The following is a 24,662-nucleotide window of genomic DNA, read 5'->3' on the forward strand; positions in this document are numbered from 1 at the left end:
CATAGGGCGCCCCCTGGTGGCCACTCTGTACTCCACTGCCATCTGGTTCCAGCAAAGAACTTGGGGAAGGGGCTGGGGAAGCCAGAACCAGCTGGGTGGCTACTGAGGATGGAGCAGGTGGGGTGACCTCATTGCCACTGCATGATGTCAGTCCTTCCCTTTTGCTGGATTTCCCAGGATGCCAGAAGCCCAGCAGTAACTGTGGTTCTGGGAAGGGAAGAGAGGCCTGACCTTGGCCCAGCTCTGGCTGACCTTGGTGGGGGATTTCTGGATGACTATTCCTGCCTATTAGGTGACCCAGAACAATGGTGGTTGAGTCTGTAGGTCTACCCACCCCACACTTCAGGTCATCCACTTCCCCCTCTCTTCACTTGCCCCATCCTTTGTCCTCAACCCCCAGCCCCCCACCCTGCTCTTCCCCAAAGATATTCACCAAGCACTTTTGTACAATAAAGTTTAATCACAATTATAAAAATGTGGCGTTGGGTTTGCGCTATTAACATATGTACAATCCAGCCCAACAGGAAGGGCCCGCCCCCCCCACCATCCTGGCCTGGCAGAGCAGGAGCTTCCAGACACCAGGGTGGGAGGGTGACCCACAGGGTCTGGCAGGAACAGAAGATGAGGCAGGGTTCCAGGCACGGAGTCCCTAGGACTGGGGGCACAGAGCCCCCCCCCAGGGGGAGAACATGGCCACTGCCCCTAGAGACCCCCTAAACTGGGGAGGGGTGCACGCAGGGCACAAAGGGGAAGTCCCCATTAACACAAAGCAAGGGGGCTATGCAGCCCCCCAAGAACAGGATCTGTACAGGCCGGCACCCCAGGTTTCCACAGGAAACAGCTGCTGGCAGCTACAAAACATTTACAGCTTCTTCTCCGCAAAGAAAAAAAAGTTAGGGGGTGGGTGGGCAGGGGGCGACAGGGGAGGCAGAAGTTGCCTCAAGGGACTGAGGCTCCCTTGCTGGGCTCAGGGCCTCCCAACCCCGTATCTGGAGATGGGGGCATGTGGGCCCTGCTGAGCCCACTAAGGCTGGGGGGCTGGGAGCTCAGGGCACCAAGGGGAATAAATAGGGGCGTGGGCACCAGTCCTGCCCCACCTCAGTTGAGGGAGCCACGGCAGCTCTCGGTGCCACACAGACACGGGATCTTGTTGTCCTCCAACGGGAACTTGTAGTCATAGGTGATCTCCTCATCCACACCGATGGGCTGCTTGGAGTAAATCACAATCTTCTTCTGGGACTCGATGGTGATCACCTTGGCATAGCAGTTGGGCTACAGAAGGGGAGGGCAGTGTGAGCCGTGGCCGCCCTCCACCCCCATGCCCATCCCACCCTGGCCTGGCCCCCCGCGCACCGTGCAGCAGTGGTTGATGAACCTCGCCAGGTTGCCGCACTTGGTAGCATCGATGATGGTGTCGTGGTCCACCCGGAACAGGTAGCTGCTGCCGATGCCTTCCTGCACGTAGCGCTTCTCCCGCATGTCGGCCACCATCTGGTAGGATGGGGTGCCGCCACAGTCAGGGTGCTGTCCCTCAGCTCCCTGCCAGACCAGGCCTGACCCCACCAGCCCCCATGAAGGGGATTGGGACAGTCACCCACCTACCACCCTGGGGGCCACATCAACCTGTCCTGGACCTATGTAGCTCTTCTCTGGCTGTCAACCTAAGGCGATGATACTCTCACTGCTTCCAGGAGCCCTCTCTCATAGGGCCTCTCCAACCCTGACACCTTTGGCCGCCACTGTGGTGGTCACTGGGCAGGAGCAGTGGCCACTGGCTCCTCCTGGAGCCTCTGCCTGGCCCCTAGTGGAGCCCCCAGTGTATGGTGGGGCTGGGCCACTTCCCAAGATGACAGTGGCCATTTCATGGACTGACTCCTGTTCATCTCTTCTCCCAGGACCCTCTCTCTCCAAAACAAGCACCCATTGGCTGCCACCTGTCACCATTAGTGCCCACATTCTGTGCAAGGAGGAGCAACTACTTCCCAGGAAATGCACAATAAGGCCCCCTGTATTCTCTTCTTGGGTGATCTCACTCTCTTCCAGGGCTTCAACTGCCAGAAAAGTGGTGGGGACTCCTCCCAAACTTCCATCTCTAGCCAAAATCCACCTCCGTGGAGCTGCTGGGCGTCATCCTCTAGATGTCCCCGGGGCCCTGCAACTCCACATGTGCCAATCGGAACTCATCTCAACCACAGAGCCGCTCCTCCTCACTCCCCACCTCACTGGCAGGCGACCTACCCTAGCTGCTCAGAGCAGCACTGAGAGGTGGCCTCACCTCGCCCTTGCCCTGACTCTCCAGAGCTAACTTGTCGCCGGTCCCGCCAGCTACCTTGGACCCACAGGCTCCTCTGTTACCCCAGTTGCCACTACTTGAGGCCACCAGGGCCTACTGGGATCTCCGCAACAGCGCCCCACTGGTCTTCGTCTCTAGCTGTCCCCTTTGTCCCACCGCAGCCAGTGCCCGGTGCTTCACGGCAGCTTCCCTCCCCTTACCCCTGGCCCCAGCTCACCAACATGGCTCCCAAGCTCCGCGGAGACTGGCTCCGCCTGCCTCTCTAGGGTTATGTCACGGTGACCTCCTTGCCCTCCTTAGACTACCCTGCCTTTTCATGTGCTGCTGGGCAACTGGGAGCATCCTTCCCCTCATCTGAGTCTGGTATCTTCTCATCATCCTTCAGCTCCTGCCTTAAACATCACCGTGCGCCCATCGCTGCTGCCTCCCTGAGCCCCTTTCTGATCAACCGAAGGCCATCCTTTCCTGCAGTTGTTTGTGCAATGCCTGTCTTCCTCCACTAAACTGTGCGAGGTGCTTAAAGGGAGAGAGAATACTGGTCTTGTTTCTTGCTGGATCATCACCATCTAGTTTACTAGTATCCATTACTAACTGTTGAAGGAAGGAAAAACAGAAAGAGGCAGGCTTCACCGACTATGTCCTGGAGCTGGGAGGTTATGTGGGGCTTTATGCAGAGAATGGATGGCATTCATGCCAGCATCCCCTCTGACTGGGGGCTGGATTCGGGGCCTCACCTGGCGGATGTTCTGACCCACGTATTCGATGACCATCTCGTCAGCTGCGATGGGTTCCATGGCAAACAGCCCCCACTCATGGATCCGGCTCCGGCCGAATCGGAGCTTCTTCTTCCGGAACTAGAGGGCAGAAGGCAGACCGTGCTGCTGGGTGCCTCCCTCAACCTAACTCCTTGCCTTTCCTGCAGACCTCTAGGGCAGGAGGGTTCTTTGGCCACTCACCTCCCTCCAGGCCCACCCCTAGGGGACTTCATGATGCTGCCCTCCCACCAAGCCTCTCTTCCCCCAAGTCCCTGCTCTTCACCTTGAGCTGGTTTAGCTTTAGCAGATCACTGTCCATGATGGCAGAGGTGCCAATGGCACTCAGCAGCCGCCGCTGCTCAGACCGGCGCTCCGAAAGCACACGGTTAGTCCCCTGGGAGAAATAGGACAGAGGTGAGGTAAGCGACAGGAGAAACCATGGGAAGAGATCCCAGTGGGCCAGATACGAGGGCAGAGCCTTACCTGAGTGTCCGCTCCTTCTAGCTGCCGGGCAGAAACAGGACACACATCCAGGTACCTGTCTTTTTCCTTCTTGCTGATGGGGTAATAGCCTTCACTTCGGGCTGAGCCTGTCTGGTGCTCACGGGGCCCATCCTGGGGCCGCCGCTTGCGTTTTGGAGTGCTCAGGTTGGTGAGTGCAGGGTGTTAAGGAAGAAAATGGGTTCCTGACTGGCCAGACCCCTGGGGCCCCTCCCCTCTGTCTCTCCAGTCCCAGCCCAAGGAAAGGGTGACTGAACTTAGCTGGAGGTCCTGAGCATATTTAGTGAGGACAGAAAAAGAGAGAGAAGGAAGTCTCAGATCCCACATTTTCTGCCAGAAAAACTTGGGGAGCCAGAGAAGGGGCAGGAGCCAGAGAGAAAAGGGTGGCCCGGAAGCTAGAGGAGAAATACCCAAGCTGAATGCGGCAGACAGAACAGGATAGGGAGGGAGATAAAGGTGCTAGCTGCAATCTGAGGGGGACGTTACCCAGCCGTGCAACCCCAGGGAAGCCTGCCCCCACCCCTGGGGCCTGCCTTCCTGTCCAGAGCAGGCCGGCCTTAGGGCCCAGGATATTGGTGTGATGGACCCAGTGGGTGTCGTTAAGCCAGTCAGCCCCGCTTGTCTGCTGCAGTAGCCGCTCGTATGTGAGCCGCAGGTAGCCCATGTCCTCCAAGTCCAGGCCTGAGTTCCAAATGTCATACAGGATGGTCATCTGCTCAAACTCACTGCGGGGCTCGAAGGAGGGGGGTGGAGGGGGTGGGGGGGGCGGGGGAGGCCGCCTGCGCCGAGCATGAGAGCGGAGGCTGCGACGCCGAACGGCACCCTCCCCGTCACTGCTGCTGCTGCTGCTGCTCTCGGATGACTCTGACTCCTCTTCCTCCTCCTCCTCCTCCTCGCCTTCCTCTTGCTGCTGCTGCTGCTGCTGCTGCTGCTGCTTTGGCTCCTCTGCCTCAGCCACCACCACCTCAGGGGCCTCTAGGACCTCATCTGCTGGGGAGCTGAAGAGGGCTGCAGGGGCAGGAACTGGCTCCACGGGCCGAGGGGCCGGTGTGGAGGGTGGCGGCTTGACGGCCAAGGCGTAGTTGTGCTCCAGGAGGATGTGGCTGAGGAGGGGGCCCGGGCGGTCCGCCTCATCTGATGTCTCTGTGGCCTCCGAGTCATCGCCAGGAGGCAGGGCGGCTGGCCCACGACGGGCTGGGGTCAGGGCCAGGTCGGCTAGCACTGCCAGGTCCACTTCTGTCCCTGGCTCAGCTTCTTCCTCCTCAGTAGAGCGGCCTCGGCCTCCAGCCCTGCTCCGACCTCCTCGGGACACCTCCTCGGGCCAACTCTTGACCAGGGATGCGTGGTCCAGGGGCAGGTTTCGAATGGTCCGCTCCACGGCCCGGGGAACTTTGCGGGAGACGGGTCCAGGAGACTTGATCTGTGGTGGGGCAGCTGGGGGAGGCTCTGGCGCCGGCACCTCCTCCACAGCAGAGAAGGAGACGGTTTTCCGGCGTTTCTTGGGTGGGGGCAGGAGAGGGATAGGAGAGGAGGGGCGCTCGTCAGGGCGGTGGGCGGGGGCTGGGGGACCCGCTGGCGGCTCAGGGGGAGGCTGGGGCACACTGGGAGGTGGTTCCTCGGTGGAACCTGGGGAAGGAAGAACACAGGGAAAAGGAGAGGGTCAGCAACTTGGGCCAACGTCATCAGACAAGAGGTTCCTCGTGGGCAGGGCACCGGCGGCCTCGCTGAGGAGGCCATGTCCAGGCTGCCTTTTGACAGGCTGCACGCTCGCCCCCACTGCCAGGAGACACTTGGGCTCACTCCGCAAACACACTGCTGCCTCCCGGCTGCAATGTCCTCAGCACTGTGGGCTCCCGCGGCAGGAGGAGATTCGACAAACAGCCACTGAGCACCAACTCTGGCAGGCGTGGGAAAAACACGTCAAGCAGACACTTTCAAAACCCTCACAGAGCTTATAATCCAATGGGGACAATGACGGGAAACAAAGGCACAGCCCAAACTGTGAAGAGTCGGGATAGGAGCTCCAGGGAAACAAATACTTAGACTGTAGCCTGTTTACCAAGACTGGTGGTGACTGACTGAACTACGTCCAAGGACTAGGCACACGGGCCAAGACGAGTTCTGCCAGGCAGTGTATAATGAGGATGCAATTAACCAGGCTCTGAATTAAAGTATCCGTTATTTCAACTACAAACAATGTTCTTTCTCTGTTTAGTGAGGTGAGAAAGATACATGTAAAAAGCCAAATCTTTGTATTAAAACACTGCATAAAATTTGTTTCCTCCCCACCACATGCCAAACAGTACTAGAGATTTGCCAAAGTGCACAGGGGTCAAGACTCCCCTAAAGAAGGTGAGAGTGAAGCTGAGATCCTAAGGATGGGGGGAGGGGGGTGTGTGGCCTGGGGAGGGGACACATTGTCTTGGGCAGGCGGTGCTCTCTCCCCAGTCCCCCAGAGACACAGCTTCCCTCTGTTGGGCGTCCCAACAGAGGGTCTGAATACAGCTCAAGCCAGACACATTTCCCTGAGGCAGACCCTGTCTTGCAGACTGACCCTCTCTCTTCCTAGGTTTCAGCCACCAGAACAGGCATGGCCTTTCAGACCCCTGGCCCTTCATTTACGTGGCTCCCTTTGTTTGGAATGCCTCTCTTCTCTTGCACGTTGGGAAAGCTCACATGCAACTTTCAGCCCCAGCTCAACGCCATCTTTGTGAAAGCTTCCCCAGCTTCTTCAGACACTGGTAGTGACTTCCTCTCAGAACCAGAAGGCCAGTGCTTCCTAAGTGCCAGTCTTTTTAGTCTGGCAGCAGATTATTAGCTAATATTTTGTGCCAAGTACCAATATAAGTACCAATATAAGTCAACATGTGTTGACTACTCATTTCATTCCTGACAATTAGCCCGTGAAATGGGTACTATTAATAAAACCCAGTTTACAGATAAGGAAACTGAGGCAGCGAGAGGTTAATAACTGGCCCAAGGTCACACAGCTCACCCCAGACAGCCTGGGTTGAATTCTGTGCTCTTATCCACCTCCCCATGCTGCTCTGGACATCCTGTAGTGAGGCTCTATGGTTTCATGTCTTGCTCTAACACTCCCAGAACTAAAGGGCAGTCAGCTCCAGGCCTGACCCAAGCAGGCAGTGATCAACATGTGTCCACTGCCTTAACAGACGTTCCCCAACCAGGCACCCTCAGCAACGTCCTCAGCCTGCTATCTCTTGAGACTCTGGACAGCATCTGGTGTCTCAGCCAGCAGTGAGCCACAGGGTGGTCCTGGGTGTTCGTCCCAGGTCCTCCAGTCTTCTTGCCTCTTCTCCTCTCTGTTTTGGGGCAGCCCTGCCTCTGACCCATCATTCCAACCTAGCTCACTGTGCCCTCTGGAAGTCTGGCTCTTGAGGGAAAAAATTCCCCTCCTGGCTCAGCTTCTTCACATAGATTTTTCTTTTGCTTCCTATCCTGAAAGAAACCTGGCCATACCTTTCATTTAGGGAGACAACTTTTGGGGTACCTTTCTGGTCTACAACTCCCAGAAGCCAATGTTTCTGCTACATGACCTGCCCCACTCCCTGCGCCCATCCATCATTAACTGATGACTACCTGACCCAAAGCAGCCCAACCAGAAACTTCCCTGAGAATAAGGATCTCAGATAGGAATGGGTTTCTCTGCAGCATGGACATCAGCTGGAATAAAGAAGCAGGGGAAGCCCATTTGCAGGAGAAAGGAATGAACCACACCAGAAGATAGAATAAAGGCAAATCGGGGTGCCTCAGTGTCTCAGTTAAGTATCTGACTTCAGCTCGGGTAATGATTTCACGGTTCATGGGTTCGAGCCCCGCGTCGGGCTCTGTGCTGACAGCTCAGAGCCTGGAGCCTGGTTCAGATTCTGTGTCTCCTTCTCTCTCTCTCTCTCTCTGTTCCTCCCACACTTGTCCTCTCTCTCTCAAAAATAAACAAACATTTTTTTAAAAAAGAAGAAAAAGAGGAGGCGGAGGCGGCAGAGGGGGAGGGGGAGAGGCAAATCCTAAAGGGTGTCCAGGTCCCATCTTTGGGTTCCACTAAACAAGCCCTCTCTTGCCATCAGGCCACATATCCTCTATCAAGGTGCATCCTGGGAACTCAAATATCCCTATCATTCGGTAAAAGCCAAGAAACCTGCCTCAACCTTCCTCTCCTCTCCCATTTCTGCCATCTACCTAAGGGGCTTTTTTTTTTCTTTTTTTGAGAGCGTGAGAGCAGGGGAGGTGCAGGGAGAGTGAGCGAATCCTAAGCAGGCTCCACACTGCCAGCACAGAGCCTGACACAGGGCTCGAGCCCACAAACTGTGAGATCATGGCCTGAACCAAAATCAAGACTCAGATGCCTAACTGACTCAGCCTCCCAGGCACCCCACCTAAGAAACTCTGATAGCTCACCCATTCACCCCATTCTCCCCTCTCCAGTGCCTGCCTTCATTCATCCTCAGCCAGCCTCCACCAGTCCTGTACCTGACCCTTGTTATCCCTGGAATGGTGCCACCTCAGACCCCTACACTCTGACGCCCTGCCCTCTGATCACACTTCCCCAGGTCTCTTCAGTTCACCACATGGCACCACACCTATTCAATTCCCCACCTTCTAGCTCCCTCTAGCCTGTCCTCCTAAATGAGCTGCCTTCCTTCTTGTGCCTGCCTGCAGGGCCCTCACTCTGTCTTCTCCTTTCACGGCACTTTCCACATCCTTCAGCTGCCACAGCCACCCTGTTTGGAGACCTCCAACCCTGACTCTGCCCAACCACTTGTGCTCCCTCCTCTTTCACCCCTGAGCCCCAGTCTCAGCGGGGCATCTGAACCAAGCCCGGGTCCCTTTTCAACCTTATTCCCTTCTCTACTTCCTTCCCCAAGGCTCCTCCTCCAGCCATTCCGTGGAGCTCAGAAAATGCCCTCTAGGTCTGATGCACAGAAGGCCCTCAAGCATGAAATCCCACATCTCCCTGCCTCCCCAATTATGGATGTGCATCAGACCTAGAGTCCACCCCTCTACCCCCAGACACTGCTCTCTCTCTCCTGGCCTATCTATCTGCCTCCTCCTCTCTGCCCTATATCTACATGCTTCAGTCTCACTTATTTTGGAAAACTAAGCCTCCATCAACCCTGTATTCTCTTGCTGTCTCTCCAATCCCAGCTGGGTGACTTTGAGCATCTCACTAAGCTTCAGATTCCTCATCTGTAAAGTGGGAGTAACAGGGATGGAATGAGGACTAAATAAGAAGACAAATCTGCAATGTCCTAGGCCTATAGCCTGGCACACAGGAAGCACTCAAGAAATGTTAGTATTACTCATTACAGCCTATCAACTCTCTCTCTTTTCACAAGAGTAGTCTACCCTTCCAAAAGGCTGGTTATCTCTGTCACCTGCCTTTACTCCTGAACACCCCATAACTTGGCTTCAGTCTGATCTGCTCTATTGAAATTGATAAGGTCACTAGTGACCCCCTAACTGCCAAATCCAGCAGAAGCTTTTCCTATCTTACAACCTTTCTTTCAGCCTGTTGGTACACACCACTCCTTCCCTTTGAAAACTGAGCGTCCTGGTTTCCTTCCTATCTTGCTGATAGCTCCTATTTGGCCTCCTCTGGCTCCCCTTTGCCCACCTGTCTCTTACACAATGGTAAGGCACGAGCCCTTCTCTTGTTCTAGAGTTTATCACATCATTCTAGGGTATACAACGAGCATGTTCACACCCACACTTGCCCTGTTCCCAAGTATTTACATTTCCAGCCCACTGGTTCTTTACACAGCTTCAGATCTACTTTTTTTTTTTAATTCTTTATGTTTTTTTTTCTGATTTTTTAGTTTTGAGAGAGAGAGAAAGAGCATGAGCAGGGAAGGGGCAGAGAGAGAGGGAGACACAGAATCCGAAGCAGGCTCCAGGCTCTGAGCTGTCGGCACAGAGCCCAGCATGGGGCTCAAATCCACAAACCATGAGATCATGACCTGAGCTGAAGTCGGACGCTCAACTGACTGAGCCACCCAGGTGCCCCAGATCTACTGATCCAACTGCCTGTTGGATGTTTCTTACCTGGAGGTCCCAGAGGCATGTCAAAGTCAACCCTAAAGTATCACATCAGCTTTCTTCCTAATTCTGGTTCTCCTCCTTGACTTCCCCTGCCCAAAAAGTAGTTCGACCAAGTGGTTCTATCTCCTAAATTTCTCAAATCCTCATCCCCACTTCTACTCCCTACACCTCACTCATAACCACCTTTGCTTTGGTTCACGCCCTTCACTTACCCACATCCCTTCAAACTCTTACACGGGTCACCCTACCTCCTTCCTCACCTCTCCGAATCTCTCCCTTTCCTGCCAGAATGATCTTTCTGGCAAAATGCAAAACTGACCACATCCCACCCTACTGAGATTGATGCCCTCTGACCACCGACAGACTCTTCTGCTACCGACAGACTCAGGAGAGGCTGGGAGAGGTGTTTTAGGATTAATGAGAGCTTTGACTCGTGAGGTCTGCACCAGAACAGAGTGCACCAGTGCTGGGAGGTCTTCATGTGGTCACTGTCCATCTCAGACCAGATTCTCAGTAATATCTGAGAGATATCTGGAAGGCCACATGCATTTACGAAGCCTATCTTGAAAACTGACTTATAAATTCCATGCTAAGAACACCCTACTCCAAGTTACCACCATTGGTTCCCTTACTTACTAACTGCAATAGCCTCTTATTCTTCCTCCACAAACTCTGGCCCCTCTCCAAATTTTCTAGGCACTGCTTCTTTTCAGAACACAAACATGATCATGTCACTGCTCTGATGGGATTCCACTGCCCTCAAGATAAAGACCAAATTCCTAGTATGATCTACCCATTTTGTACGACCCAGCCCTTGCTCACCTCTCCAGAAGTCACCCCAGCTTCTCCTCACTCTCCACCATCCAGAAGGTTTCTTTTATGTCTTCCAACATGCTGTTTGCTCTGCCCTCAGGGCCTTTGCACATGCTAGTCATTAATGCCGGCTGCCTGCTTTACCTTGATTTCAGCTCAATGATGCTTCAGCACAGAAGACAGCAAAGATGTCTCCACAGATGTAGTCAGGTTCTCAGAGTCCTCTAGTGTGGTGTTTATCAGTTTGTAACCACAGATTTTCTTAGGTATTTATTACTCAACTAAACTGTCTCTCCCTATAGACCATAAGCTTCAGGATAGTGAGAACAGGACTTATTGTGCCTACCACTGTATCCCTTGCACCTACTGTAAAGTACAGATGACTCTTCAACAACATGGGTTTGAACTGTACGGGGCCACTTACATACACACTTCTTTTGATAAATACAGTAAGGTATCATAAATGTATTTTCTCTTCCTTAAGATTTCAATGACGTTTTTTTTCTCTACCTTGCTTATTTCTTGTAAAAATACAGCACATAGTACATATAATATGCAAAATATGTGATAACCTACTACTTACGCTATCAGTAAGACTTCCAGTTAATTGTATGCTACTAACAGCTAAGTTTGAGGGGAGTTAAAAGTTATAGGTAGATTTTCGACTGTGCAGGGGGGTTGGTGCCCTTAACCCCTGCATTGTTCAAGGGTCAACTGTACTCAGTAAATAAATACCTACTGCCTGAATGAACAGTTCACTCAGAAGGACAAATTATGTGTATGTGCTATAAAATAACTGAATGTACAAATCCACAAAAGAAAAGATAAAATTAAGTTCCAAGCCAATGCTGTTACTAGTTGCTTTCCACCTATTTGTCCATTTCATCACCTGCAAGTATCCACTACACATTTAAGGCACAGACTCAAGAAAAATAGGAGGAATTTGTTAAATTGGGATTTTCCTTAATTAACTTGGAGACCATTCTGTTTTCCTTGTTAGCCAAACACCCTGCCCTGGCTCTGTAAACCGCTCATGACAGCAGTTTGAATGTGGCCATAAATGGCTCCAAGGAAGGACTGACAGAAGATGGTGACTTTCGTTTTCAAAGTCACATACTTGTACATAATTAAAAACTGCTAACCCTGTCACTGTTCTCACAAAGACAGATAGACACATAAACAGAGACCAAATGAACAGCTCAGCATCACCTACCTACAGGTCTTGCCGGAGACTTCTCCTGTTCAGGGAGAGGCGTGACTGGGGAGCCTGCAACCCGCTCTGGCTCGGGCTCTTCCACAGGCGCTGGCAGGGGCGCAGGGACATCTCTGGGGGGAGGGGACGTTGAGGGTATGGTTGCTGGCTGCTCCTCTTCCTCTTCTTCTTCAGAGGAGGACTCAGATGATGAGGAGGATGAGGAGGATGAGGAGGAGGAAGATGAGGACGATGACGAGCTGGATGAGCTGCTGCTCTCGGAGTCTGACGTGCTATCATTTTCACCATCTGAGTCGGCATACAGAGAACATTTGGAGGACGAATCGCTTTCCCCGTCCTCGCCTGGAAATCCAGAAGGGGCAATCAGGCGAGGTGGGAACACCCCTCCCTTGGTCAAGCCATGGGTTCATTCACTGACTCCCTACCATGGACAGGTTAGGCACTGTGCTAGGTGCTGGGAAGTCCAACCCTCAAGGAGTTGAATAAACACACTATTTGTTCACGGTGAGATAAACCTCAACATGAAAGGCTAGGGGACCATGGCAAAGGGAAGTCCTGGATTCTACCTGGAAGATCCGGTCAGGGAAGGGATCCCTGGGAGGGAGATGCTGAAGTCAAGAAGGACAAGTAGAAATACACTAAGCAGGGGCGCCCGGGTGGCTCAGTCGGTTAAGTGTCCGACTTCGGCTCAGGTCATGATCTTACAGTTCATGAGTTTGAGCCCTGCGTTGGGTCTCTGTGCTGACAACTCAGAGCCTGGAGCCTGCTTTAGATTCTGTGTCTCCCTCTCTCTCTCTGCCCCTCCCCCACTCGCATTCAGTCTCTCTTTGAAAAATGAATAAACATTAAAAAAAAAAAGTACACTAAGCAGACACGAGGGCTGAACAGGGATGTCAAAGGTGAGGGAAGGTGAGACACCTGGAGACCAGTAAGCGGTCTGCTTTAAGCTTTTCCCAAAGTGGGTCTTATAAATGCTGCCTAGACGACAGACTCATAAAAAGGACTGTAGGATAACAGAAGCTTTAAAAATATATGTTTTATGCCTCTGGGAAAGGGCAATACACTGGAAGAATTCTGTAAGAAGTTAAGAAATTTGAAGTGTCTGAGGAACACAACTGGATAAATTAGAATAGACAGTGCTGGTGGCCAAGGATGGGTCTGGAGAATGGCAAGATAGAGCTGAACACATAAATGGGAGCTAGGTTCTAAATGGCCTAACGTATCAAGAGGAGGAGTCATCTTATAGAAAATAGGGCGCTAGGAATCGACTTTATGGAGGAAGTCACAGGGTCAGGTGTTCGCTGAAGAAAAGAAAATGCCATTGGTAGACTGGAAAATGGATTGGAATGGAGGAAGAAGGATGGAAACAAAGACGAGGTAATCAATCAAAACTGCTGCAGAAGACTCTAACTGAGAAAAGACAGAACAGCAGGAACAATAAAGGCAACAAATCCAAGAAACACTGAGGTGGTGAAACTGACAGAAAGCAGTGACAAAATGGATGTACAACAGTCTGCCCCCTTAGAGAAGGTGACCCTGCCCTCTTCTTTCCTGAAAAGATAGGCTCTCAGATCATCATTCTCCCATCTGGCCTCTGCTGAAATGGCACCTCTCAGAGGCACTCCTTCTCCAAGAGATCTAGAACAGCCCATCTTTCCCCAGCTCCCCCACCCGTTACTCTCTACCCCAGTAACCTAGTTTCCCTTCTGCAACGTATGTATCTCTGAGGTGCTATTATCTGTTCACTCGTCAAGTCTCCTCCTCCCCTCCAACTGATCACAAGTTGCATGAAAGATGTGTCCCCAATACCCAGAACAGCGCCTGGTACACAGTAGAGGCTCAACAGCGATTTCTGAACAAATGAATGAGAAGAAAGACTAAACCGTATATCCAAGACTCAATGGATGTGGAGGGAGGAGGTGTTCAACTGAAGAGCAGAGCAGTGTCTGGTGATGGCAGCTAAGGGGAGAGGGGAGGAAGGGGAAGCATGGCTCGGTGGCTGGACCTTAAAGGAAGAGCAGTGCTCAAAGGCAGAAAGGCATGGTCTGGTAGTTATCAAGGACTGGCAGGAGGACATGGACCACTTATCTTGAGGGGTTGGGCAAATTAAGTACATTCTGCTAGGCTGTCTTCAGAAAGGAGCAAAGTTTCAGTATAGGAGGTAAGCAGAAGGGAGTGTTCTGGGTATTGGACTTACTGTTTACAATGGGCCAAGCGTTCCAAAGGATAGGGCTAAAGGACAGCTGCTTTTGGGAAAGGCAAAGGTGGCCAATAAATCTAGCATGAAATTTCTGTGGACTCAGGGAAGCGATAGACAGGCAGCTGAATTCCTTCCTCCCTGAGCCAGAATTCTACTGTATTCTGTCTGTACCTACCATCTGATGCCTCTGTCTCCTTCTTTGTAGTATCCATAGCTTCCTCACGTTCTTCATCGTCTTCATCTTCCTCATCATCCTCCTCATCCTTAAAGAAAAGGACAAACAGGGACTAACAGGAGAAGAACAACTGTCCTTCCGGAGGCACAGCTACCTGGGCTCCAGCCCAGAGAGAAGGTGGCTGTGGTGACAGGATCTCAGCAAGTAGGCTTTTGGCAAGAACCGGGCGCCCCTCACCTTCTCTGAGGAGGACTCCTGCGATGCTTCCTCCCCCTCACTGTCCAGAGCAAAGGATTTGCGGTGCTTGCCCTGGGTCTTGCTTCGCTCTTCATCTCGTTTTGGGGGCTTGGTTCCCGGACGTCCCGGCTCTCCAGCCTCCTTCTCTCGCTCAGGGTCTAGGTGCATGTGAGTGGCCGTTAGAGCAATTTACCATCAGCAGTTAACAGTCCCCATTCCCCTGGCCCAAAGGAGCTTTTGCACACACCACTGCTGATCTTCCTGACAGTCCGACAAGACAGACCTCATTTTACAGACAAGAAGCTGAAGCTCAACAGAGAAAAACCCAAAACCCCAGAGCTACCTGTAACATTTTATAGAGTTTAAACATACTGCACCCGTTTTACCTTTCATCCTTTTCTGGGTTGGGTGGAAGAGGGAGAGGACTTGTTATGCCTGACCAAGAAAACAGTACTAAGGTAAATGGGTCTCCAGGGAAGCAAATCGGACTCAATAAGGAAGTTTCCTAGCCACGTAAGCTGTCAACCAATAGCTCAGACTTAGGGAAACTGGGAGGGAGGTTGCAGAAGAGCTTTAGATGGGGAACTTGGGCAGATGACCTGTTAAACCCTGAAATCCTACGACTCTAAATGTTGAAAGTATTTCCATTTTACAGGGGAAAACTGAAAATACAGAAAACTTCAATCAGCACGCCAGAGTAAGAACCACAACTAGAACCCAGGAATGACCCCATCTTAAGCTTCTCACACATCTCAGAACTGCTTTCATTTAACCTTGCACCAAAACCTCTACTTGGCTACTTGCCCTCCGACATCTTCACCCTTTACCTCTGCTTATTACTTTCCTGTCAGAAGCTAGCACCCTTTCCCTTTTCTCCTTCCATCTGACTTCCCACTCACCATCTTCATCCTCCTCAGCTGGAGTGGAGGGCCGGGGCCTCTTTTCCTCACTGGCCTCTGAAATTTCCGAAGGCTCTTTTCGCTTTACCTGGGGTGCCGGAAGAGACAGAGCCTGTTTAGAACTCAAACTCTTATGGTTCCCAACCACCCCTACCCCAAGGAAGGGAACTCCCACCCTGCTGTCTCCTCCCTTCTAGGCAAGACCAGTTCTGGGTACCTTGAAAGAAGGCAGCCGCAGGGCCCCTCGCAGCCCTGACCCAAAAGCGAAGGCCTCGATGCCCGTGGTACCCCCACTCTTGGCCCAGTCTACGAGGGACAGCAGGCCTGGCTCTTTGAGTTTTGTCTTCTCTTTATCCTCCTCCTTGGCTTGCTGTTTGGCTGCATTCTGGAATGGCTGCGGGCAGTAGGGGGACTGAGCCCCAGAACCCAGGCGTTCCCTCCTGCCTCCTGCCTGAGAACTACTCCCAGGTCCCAGGAATACAGAAATGCATCTACTCACTCCTCTATTTGACACAGATCTATGCCACACCCCCCTTGCACCAGCCCCCGTACAGACATTTCTTCAAAGTCTGCTCATTGAGTCCATCCCCCTTTATTATTCCTAGTCTACAGATGGACACATTGAAGACTGAAGCCCAGAGAGACTTAAGGGCCTCGTCTGCCAGAAGCATGCAAACAGTAGAGCTAGAACAAAGCTCCTCTGACTCTAAAGCTTATGTTTGTTTTGTTTTGTTTTTCTGCAAGCAAGCGAGCGAGCGAGAGAGAGAGAGAGAGAAAGAGAATATCTTAAGCAGGCTCCACGCCCAGTGTAGAGCCCAATGCGGGGCTCCATCTCACAACCCTGAGCTCATGACCTGAGCCAAAATCAAGAGGTGAACACTTAACCGACTGAACCACCCAGAGGCCCCTCAAACTTATGCTTTCCTACTGTTCCATTTGCCCCAGTTCTCCTGCTCAACCACTGTGCCCCATCAAGTGGCTACACAGTCTCTCTCTCCACTTGCCTTGATCGTCTCTATTTTTTACTTTGAGCTGTGTAGCCTGGAAAAGCCAGAAGTCTACTTCCTCCAATGGAGCCCCAGGTTTTCCCTAGTCCCAAGCACTGGCCCTCACCTTGGCCTTCTCTTCCTTGCTCTCCCACCACTGGTCAAAGGCTCCAAAGGCCACATTCTCCACCATCTTGCGGTTGAGGTCTCGCTGCATGATGCTCTTCATCTCTTGGACTAGGGTGGCCAGCACACGCCCCACGGTGCCTGCTGACGGTAGGGCCTTGCCCTCTGCCAGCTCTGCTTCCTCCCTGGGAGGTAGCCGGGCCTCTTCTCCAGAGACCGAGGAGGAGGGCAGGGGCTCAGCTGCCATGGGCAAAGGCAGGTGGTATGCCTCCCGGGAATATGCCCCTCGGCCTTCTTGCCCTTGTGTGTACAGAGCGTAGGGTAAGCCGTAGGCTGCCTCTTGGGGGGGTGGGAATGGGAGGAAGGCCTCCCCAAAGGCCCCACCAGGGGGGCCAGCTGAGGCAGCAGTCAATCCCTTGCCCTGCCGCAGCTGATGGAGCCGAGTTAACATCTGGGTCTGCATCTGGAAGGACATGGGCATCCCTCCCCACTGAGCCCCAAGTCGATCCATGAGCTCTAGGGAATTCACAAAGTCATAAATGTGGGGGGGTGGCGGAGGAGGTGGGGGGTACTCAGGGGGTGGTGGCCCATCAGGGCGTGGTGGGAGGAGGTAGGCAGGCTGGTGGGGAGGATAACCAAGGGGTAGGGAAGCCAGGTAGGGAGGAGGAGGAGGGGGTGGTGGAGGAGGGGGTGGAGGCTGCTGGGGGGGTGTTGGGGCCGGAGGAGGTGAACCGCCCCTGTCATCATCAGAGATCTCCATATCCTCTCCCGAAGAGCACGGAGAAGCCTGTAGGAGTGCAGAGGAGGGTCACATGAAACTTCTGCCTTTCCATGGGCTTTTCCTCAAATCCCTGTTCTCTTATCGAATTCCCTCCCCCACCCCACCAGACCCAACCCTGCCTCCCAGATCCCAGTCATCTCTGCTGGCTAACCCCAAACTCACCTGGTTCTGTCCGTTGGCCTTGGGAGACTCCCGGGTAACCCCTGGTTCCCCACTCCCTGTAGGTGCCACATCCTCAAAATTAGCTGGGGCTGGAGGGGGCGTGCAGGGCCCATGACCTGACCCAGAAGGCACCTCACTCCCTATGTCTCTAGACCCAGGGCCTGTGGTGCTGTTCTCTTCCTCTTCCTCTGTGTCAGAGGCCAGGAACGAAAACTTGGAGCGCTGCTCCTTCAGCAACATCTCAATGCGGGAATCCAAGCTGCTATGCTGAGCGAAGGGCACACTCTCATTGGTGGTCTCTGGGGCTGGGGAGCCGGAGCGGGCAGGTGAGGCTGGGCGGGGGGAGGTCCGAGCTTCTTCTCTCTCAGGGCTGGGCCCTCCCCCACCCCCGCCTCCACCAGGTTCTGGAGGCTCCGGGGGTGGAGCTTCTGAGGCAGGAGGCCGGTAGTCCTGGTCAGCAGGCCGGCTGGGCTCAGGGGGCAAGTAGGAGGTGTAGGAAGGTGGGAAGCGCTCAGCTGCATTTTCAGCAAAAGATGCCCCAGGGGGCTCCTCCCGAGTTGCGCGGCGGGGAGGGTAGGAAGCATGGCGTTGGTAGCGATTCCAGCTTTCATAGTACGCTGGGTAGTTTGAGTCAGTACCACGAAAATGAGAGGATGAGGACGAAGAGGAGGATGAAGAGGACGAGGACAACGAAGAGGAGGAGGAAGATGAGGAGGAGGACGAGGCAGTGGCTGCAGTAGTGGCGGAGGCAGCTGTAGAGGTGGTCGTGGGGGCTGAAGATGCAGAGAAATGGCGGCGGGAAAAAGAATCTTGGTAGCTGTTCTCTGACCGCCGAGGCTTGAAGGAGGTTGAAGTGGTGCTGGAGAAAGAGTGCAGGAGTTAGCTAGGTTCAGTTCTGTAGGACCAAACCCTAGTGTCCTGGTTCTCAGTACCCAGGCGCCCTTGACACTGCCCCCAAAGGAAGATCTGTCGGGTTTCTAGCTAGACAGGGGGTTCCCTGTGGACAGGGATTCCATTGGCTGAATCCATAAGAGAAACCAGTACAAATTACTCCCAACTCCCTTTTAGGGAGACTCCAGGTTTCTTCTTTCTAGTGTCAACTCCCAGAATCTGGGGGTCCCAGAGGGTGTTTACTCTGCACCTGCTGGAGTAGGCAGAGTCCTGAGAGTAGGGGGTGCTGCCCCGAGATGTGTAAGGGGTTCCTTGGGAGGACTGAGGGGTGAATTGGCCAAAGGAAGATGGGGTGTCTTGTCGGCTGCTGGAGAAGCTTGTGTCCTGGGAGCAGGGGGTGCCATTGCCAGGAGTGCCCACCCCAGCAGAGCCCGCCGGGTAAGCAGCCGTGTCAGAGGAGGAGCGGCGGCGGGATTCAGTCTAGAGGGCAAAAGTAGAGCACGGAGAAAAGAAGACATCAAGTACCATATAACAACTTGCCCTTCCCCAAACCAAGAACCTCAGTTCCCTGTCTTTTGAAAGCATCTCTGCATCTTTTCTTGGCTCTCGCCATCCTTAATGGAAGTCCAGAACCTCCCAAATACTGTTCCTGGCACCCAAGCACTGTGCCCACGTGGCTGGGGCTGTGGCAACAAGCTTCTTACCGTCTCAGTGGCTGCACCAGAGCCCTGGAACTTCTCGCTCAGCGCCTTGCCCCCAGTGGGCACCGTCTGAGGGGTGTAGGAGCCATTGACTATCAGTTCATAGTATTTCATTCGTTGTTGTCCTGGAGGGAGGAAAATGGGAGCCATCAAGAGTCAGATGGAAGAAACAACTCCTTCCTTCTTTGGCTTTCCCATTTCTTTCTCAGGCCTCAAGTTTCCTATAATTTCTTGGAGTCCTGGGTTCAGGGATTTCAGGTCTTCTACCTTGTCTCTACCTTTGGGACCTCTTACCTCATCTCTACCTAATGATACAACAACATACTGAACGGCACTTTACAATCTATAATCAAACATCTTCACTCATAAATTAGTAATCTAAGTTGGATAATCACCAGGAGAGAAAGGCATCAGTACCCCTATTTTATAGGCTCAAAGAAAATTGACCTGCACAAAGTCACAAAGTTGGTCAGTGGCAGACTGGAATTCAAACCCAGGTCGTCTGATGCTAGATCCCACCATGCTCTTCATCCTACAAACTAAAGGTTGCAAAATGGCAGCCTGAGGGCTAAATCCAGTCCACAGTTGTGTTTTATTTGCCCTACACAATCACTTAAAAATTTGGCGGGGGGGGGGGGGGGGGGGAAGGGATTTTCAGCACTTAAAAACAATGAGATTTCACACAAAAACCTAGATTCCTGGCTTAATATAAAAACATTATTTGGCAACAGTTTTCATTCCCAAGTGCAAACTGGCTAATACCAACTAATAGCCGTCTCCTTCAGATGACAGCGTACTCTACAGTCCCCGACTCCTCCCTACTGTTTCTCAACACAGAAACCCAGACTGCTTCACTTATCTGTACAGGTCCCTATTCTCGATCCAAAATTTCAAAACCCCCCAAAACTTAAAACCAAACATTTTTTTGAATTTGGTCTCAAAACTTGATCTGAACTGAGGCTATTTACTAGGTTTTATTGATGCTACCTAGTATAACCCTTCATTTGTTTTCTTACAAACATGTTACATGCTAGACTGTAAGATGCTACCCAACCTTGCCAAGGACCCCCCCCCCCCACACACGCACACACACGAAACACATAAAAACCACAATCCCTCTGTAAAATTCTGATTTCACAAACACATCTGGCTCCAAGAATTGCAGATGAGGAATCATGAACCTGATCATTCACCTGGCCCCAACAGGCATTTGCATATAAAGTCTCTGCTGGAACCCAACCTTAGGCAGTAGGCAAGAGAGCCCTCACCTTTGATGTCGAGCTGGGCGTGGATGATGTTGCCCATGACGGAGGTAAGGTGGAGGTTTTTGACTGTTTCCTTGGCTCCCCGAGTGCTAGTGAAGAGCACGCGGGCCAGGCCCAGGTGCTTGCGAGTACGGGGGTGAAGAAGGATCTCCACCTCTTCCACCTCACCATACTTTCGGCACATATCCTTTAAGAAGGTCTCCCGCACATTGTCATTCAGCCTCGCGAAAGTCACTTCCTTCAGAGGGATCTGTCCGATATAGAACTCATCCAGCTGTGGAGAAGACAGGAGTCTTGAATCTGGGGTCTCAATACTGACTACTGTTCCTTTGCCTTTTGGGAACTTGGTTCAGAGACGACTGAGAAACACAGGCAAAGGAATGGGGAAGAGGGGCTCCGACAGGTGATAGATACGTCAGTCTGACCTCTCTCTGCTCTGAGTTCTTCTCATCACAGAATAATACAAGAAATCAGGAAAAGAAATGTACAACTGAGAAATAAGTATACGTCAAAGAAATTAATTGTAGAAAATAATTTAGTAGTTCAGCTTTTACCATGGACTGGGCAACAGAAATACAAAGATGAAAAAAAAAAAGATTCCTGTTCAGGAAAGCAGACAAGACATATATACGTAGTCACTGTTGTGACACAAATGTCCGCAAAAGTGTAGACAGGGTGTTTAGGAACCCAGAGAAGAAAAGTGTTGCTCCGAGTGGAGGCAAGGAAGAATTCACAAAGATGGTGTCACTCCTATTTGACTTTTTGGGTAACAAGAGTTCAAGAGGTGACAAGGACTTAAGACATGAAACTATAAAATAACTTGGCATTTTCTAGAACCTGCAAAACGTATACTAGAGTAGAACACAGATATACAGCATCAAGGCAGGAGATGAGGCTTAGCCAAATCTATAATCATATGTGCCAATGCACAAAAACATGGACTTGACAACAAAAATAATGTAAAAGCCAAATAAAAAATACAAATGGCAGGAGCCATCTGTGGTGGAGCATGAGATGGGAAAAGAGAATGGAGGCAAGAAACCCCATAAAATGAATACAGAAATTGTGTTAGAAAATCAGCAATGGAAACAAAAGAATTAAAATAAAAAGGAAATGTGTTTAGAAAAGAATCAGCAAGACTTGGTGATAGATTATGTAATAAAAAAGAGGACAATCATAGGATGACTCCCAGGTTCCTAGTTTGTGCAGCTAAGTACATGGTATTACCATTCATCAGTAAAAGGGAAATGGAAAGGAAAGCAGGATCAAGGAGTAAAGAGAACTTCTTTTCAACCTCTTGAGTTTGAGATGTCTGTGGGGCCTCCAGGTGGAGCTGTCCCTCTACCAGGCATAAAAGTCTGGAGTTCAAGAGACTGATCTTGGCTGGAACCAGAAATTTAGAAATCACCATGTCTCAGTTACAATCCAAATCGTGTATGTGAAAGAGACTGTCCAGGGAGAATACACAAAGTGAAAAAAATGGAGTGGCAACCTTACAAATATTTACTTAATAAACAAGAATAAAGAATTAGTGAAGAAAACCAAGACCCATCAGTTTTCGAGAGCCAGTCCAAGGCCTGACGAGTATCCTGCCTACACAGGGAAAGAGGAATACTTTGAGGAAACAAGATGGATCAAGGCACCAAACGAGGAGTGAAGAGCAGAGAACTCCAAGGATGGTGTTCCTGGCCTTGTCGATACCCTTAATCGTTGAGAAACTGGCATATCACACCAGGGCACTGTCATGCTGTGACATGGACTACACAGTGATAGGCACAGCAAAGAAATGTGCCTTTACTTCATCCTTCAAGAAGTCAGCACTCCTGCTTGAGACACCTAACCTATACCTTTCTACAAGATAAACACAACTCCTCTCCAGAACAACTCAGTCTCACAGCCTCCGAGCTTTTAAGACTTGGTTGTGATCCTTTCATAGGAAAACCACTTTTATCAGGTTATGTTGAGACAAAAACTGCCAGGATGGATCCTCCACACCTCCCGAGGGCCACCACACCAGGGTCTAGCAGATACATACCTTAAACTTAGGGACTGGGAGGGAAAAGTCTCTGTTTTTGGACCTGACGTGGCATCGGGGGTCTTGGAGGTCTTCGACTGGTATGTATTTTGAGTCCTAGGAATGAAAGCAGGAACAGAAAGACAGCTCAAGGTGAAACTGTTGAGTTCTAGGAAGCCCATTTGGAGACTCACATGCAAAAGAGCTGAGTTCTGGTTGCACACTTTTAAGAAAGGCAGTCTATGGGTATGGGAGTTCAGGATGCTGAACAGAGGTAACAGAGGAGAATGGGGCCTGGAGTTCCCTAGATGACAAGGCCTGGGGCACTCACGTTGACACTGAAGTGGACTCCATCATAGCGGTACACCTTTTGAGAAGGCCTGCGCAAGGCAGGGTCCAAGGCAGGATCCACGATGAGCTTGTAGTTCCGCCACTGGAAGCTCGGGGCTTTCTGCCCATCTCCCCCACCTTCCTGATCCATCTTTGCTCATTTACACTGTCAGGAAAGAGGAATAGGCAAAGGGGGTTCAGGGCTTAGGCCTGACCCCCTTGCTGCCCCTCACCGACCAGCCCAGACTTCAGGTCCGCTCATCACCCCAGTTTCCACACCTCACCATGACCCGTGGCTCCCCCAGATTTTCCCCCAAGTACCCTCTCTCACAACACCCCATTCTCTCTCCACCTCCCAACTCTCCCCTCAGGCCCCCAGGCCCATCTCGCGCCCCCTTACCTTCCCGCTCTGCTTAGCGCGCGCCCCACTTGGCCTCAGAGCAAGACCCCTCCCCCGCCCCCTGGCAGGCCCCGCCCCCTCCCGCCTCCTCACCGGCCAGCGGCCCGGGCCAAGCCCGGCTCTCGCTCCCACACACCCGCTTGCGTCCCCGCGCCCCGATCCTCTGGCCAAGAGGTGGCACCTCTTCGGGGCGTTGGAAACACCGCGAGACCGAGCTCGAGACCCGGCTTCGGCCCCGAATCCGGGCGGGGGGGGGGTGGTGGGGGGGGAACGCGCGCCGCTGCCCTCTCCTCCCGCCCCGGCGCGTTCTGCCCCCCCATCTCCGCGCACGCGCGGCGAGGCCTCACTCACCCGCTCGTGGCGAGCGGCTCCCCCTCCCCCCACCCCGCGCGGCACCTCAGCGGCGCGAGGCGGCGGCGGCGGCGGCGGCGGCAGCGCGAGACCCGGCCCCGCAGCGGTGGCGGCGGCGGCGCCCCCCCACCACCACCTCCCCGGCGCGCGCACCAAACACCACCGCCACCTGCGCGAGGCCCAGCGGGCACAGCGTCTACATTCGCACTTTCGCCACGGGTGCCGCCGGGAGACCCACGGGGCCGAGGAAAGCGGCTTCGCCTCGGCCGGCGCCCTTTAAGGCTCCAGAGTTGCGGCCCAGGGAGCCTGGAGATTGGCCGCATTCCCCGGAGAGTGGGCTTCACCACGACTACCCAGCTGCTCTGGCCTGGGGTCCTTGACGAATCGGCGGCGACGAAAGCAGCGACTAATCCCTGAGGAAAAGGGGGCGGGGCGGAGGGGAGGAGGCCAGCCAGAGCTGGGGAGATTTGAGTGGCGCGTTGAACAGGCGCAGATTCGTCAGGCGGGCGGGGCGAATCGGTGGATGGGATGCGCGCTCCTTTGCTCTTCTTTCCTGCCCCTTCCTTGTGCGGCCAAAGGCCTGAAAGGCTGCAGATTCGCCACAGGTCCTGTGGTCCTGGCCTCAGCTGTCGCCTCCCTTCACCCGCCTTGGTGGAGTCAAGAAAATAATGCCTGGTTAGCCAAGCCCCGTTGGCAGAGTTGGCCACTTTTCCCGGATCTTTCTTACTAGCAGAGCTTGGGGAATGCCCAATTTCGACCCCGGAGAAATGGCTACAGCCCAAAGCTGCTCTCGGAGGCCGATGAGAATTTCCAGCCTGGTATAGAGAGGCCCGAGTAATTCTGAAGAGCTGGCCTAGCGAATCTGCGGATCCTCCAGTGGGCGGAGCCAACGCTCGGCGCGCAGAGGGCGTGGCCAGGGCGTGTAAAGCCCGGCGTCGCGGGGGCGCTTCCTGTAGGACCCACCGAAACCGTGCGGGCTGGGAGGGGCGCCCAGGAGATGGAAAAATACAAGTAACAGCGGTGACTCAGGCCGTTTGCCTGGCGTCGCACACAATGCCGGGAACGTTTTCCTTTCGCTGTCCCCTTGGGCCCCAGCTGTTTCAGATGCCCATTTGACAGATTGGGAGACTGAGGCCTGCAGAAGGTGCCGCATTTTACCTATAATCGAGCCGCCATTCGTAATTAAATTCGAGGCTGCCTCAAAGTTCTGTGAAAAGTCTTGGGGGGCATAAAGGTCTTAGAACAGGTCTCGTGAAAAATAAACTAGTACCTACTGGAGCTAGGCTGGGCTGGTCGATTCTCCAAGCACCATGCTCCCAGTGCCCTCAGCTTGGAGCCGGGGCGGGGGGCTATGCTTACGTGGTCCCACCGCTGGAGGGCAGCACCAGTCCAGGCGCTAACGTCGCCGAGGCTGGGTACCCTTTTATTTCGCTTGGACGCAGGGCATCCTGGTTTCTGGGTAACCGCACTCTGAGAAGGCCCCCCTGCTTGAGCTGAGGATGCTCTAGGTTT

General features: G+C 52.9%; 1 protein-coding gene across 5 annotated transcripts; it reads right to left on the reverse strand.

Annotated features, from left to right (window-relative positions):
* Positions 1 to 437: 437 nt before the first annotated feature.
* Positions 438 to 24,057, reverse strand: SETD1A (SET domain containing 1A, histone lysine methyltransferase). 5 transcript variants are annotated; one of them, XM_060649031.3, is made up of 19 exons: positions 23,359 to 24,057; positions 22,401 to 22,565; positions 22,091 to 22,186; positions 20,059 to 20,329; positions 18,794 to 18,915; positions 18,340 to 18,569; positions 17,199 to 18,057; positions 16,257 to 17,042; positions 15,361 to 15,537; positions 15,144 to 15,231; positions 14,245 to 14,402; positions 14,008 to 14,095; positions 11,633 to 11,974; positions 4,123 to 5,175; positions 3,532 to 3,704; positions 3,332 to 3,442; positions 3,028 to 3,147; positions 1,354 to 1,491; positions 438 to 1,272 (listed from the first exon to the last, which is right to left on the reverse strand). In XM_060649031.3, the coding sequence occupies exons 2-19, from the start codon at positions 22,548 to 22,550 to the stop codon at positions 1,099 to 1,101; spliced, it is 5,136 nt and encodes a 1,711-aa protein (XP_060505014.1). In that variant the 5' UTR covers positions 22,551 to 22,565; positions 23,359 to 24,057; the 3' UTR covers positions 438 to 1,098. The 5 variants fall into 5 exon arrangements, with proteins under 5 accessions (XP_060505014.1, XP_060505013.1, XP_060505016.1 ...); XM_060649030.3 differs by having other exon boundaries at positions 23,320 to 24,057; XM_060649033.2 differs by lacking the exon at positions 23,359 to 24,057 and adding an exon at positions 23,151 to 23,300 and having other exon boundaries at positions 11,633 to 11,920.
* Between the last annotated feature and the right edge of the window lie 605 nt (positions 24,058 to 24,662).

Source organism: Panthera onca, chromosome E3 (assembly GCF_046562875.1).
Source record: "Panthera onca isolate mPanOnc1 chromosome E3, mPanOnc1 haplotype 2, whole genome shotgun sequence".
Classification (NCBI taxonomy): domain Eukaryota; kingdom Metazoa; phylum Chordata; class Mammalia; order Carnivora; family Felidae; genus Panthera; species Panthera onca.

Coding starts and splice junctions, on each gene's coding strand:
- SETD1A (XM_060649031.3), bottom strand. CDS start 22,550: ATGGATCAGGAAGGTGGGGGAGATGGGCAGAAAGCCCCGAGCTTCCAG. Junction 15,232..15,360: donor TGCGGCTGCCTTCTTTCAAG/GTACCCAGAACT, acceptor CCGGCACCCCAG/GTAAAGCGAAAAGAGCCTTC. Junction 11,975..14,007: donor GGAGACAGAGGCATCAGATG/GTAGGTACAGAC, acceptor CTGGATTTCCAG/GCGAGGACGGGGAAAGCGAT.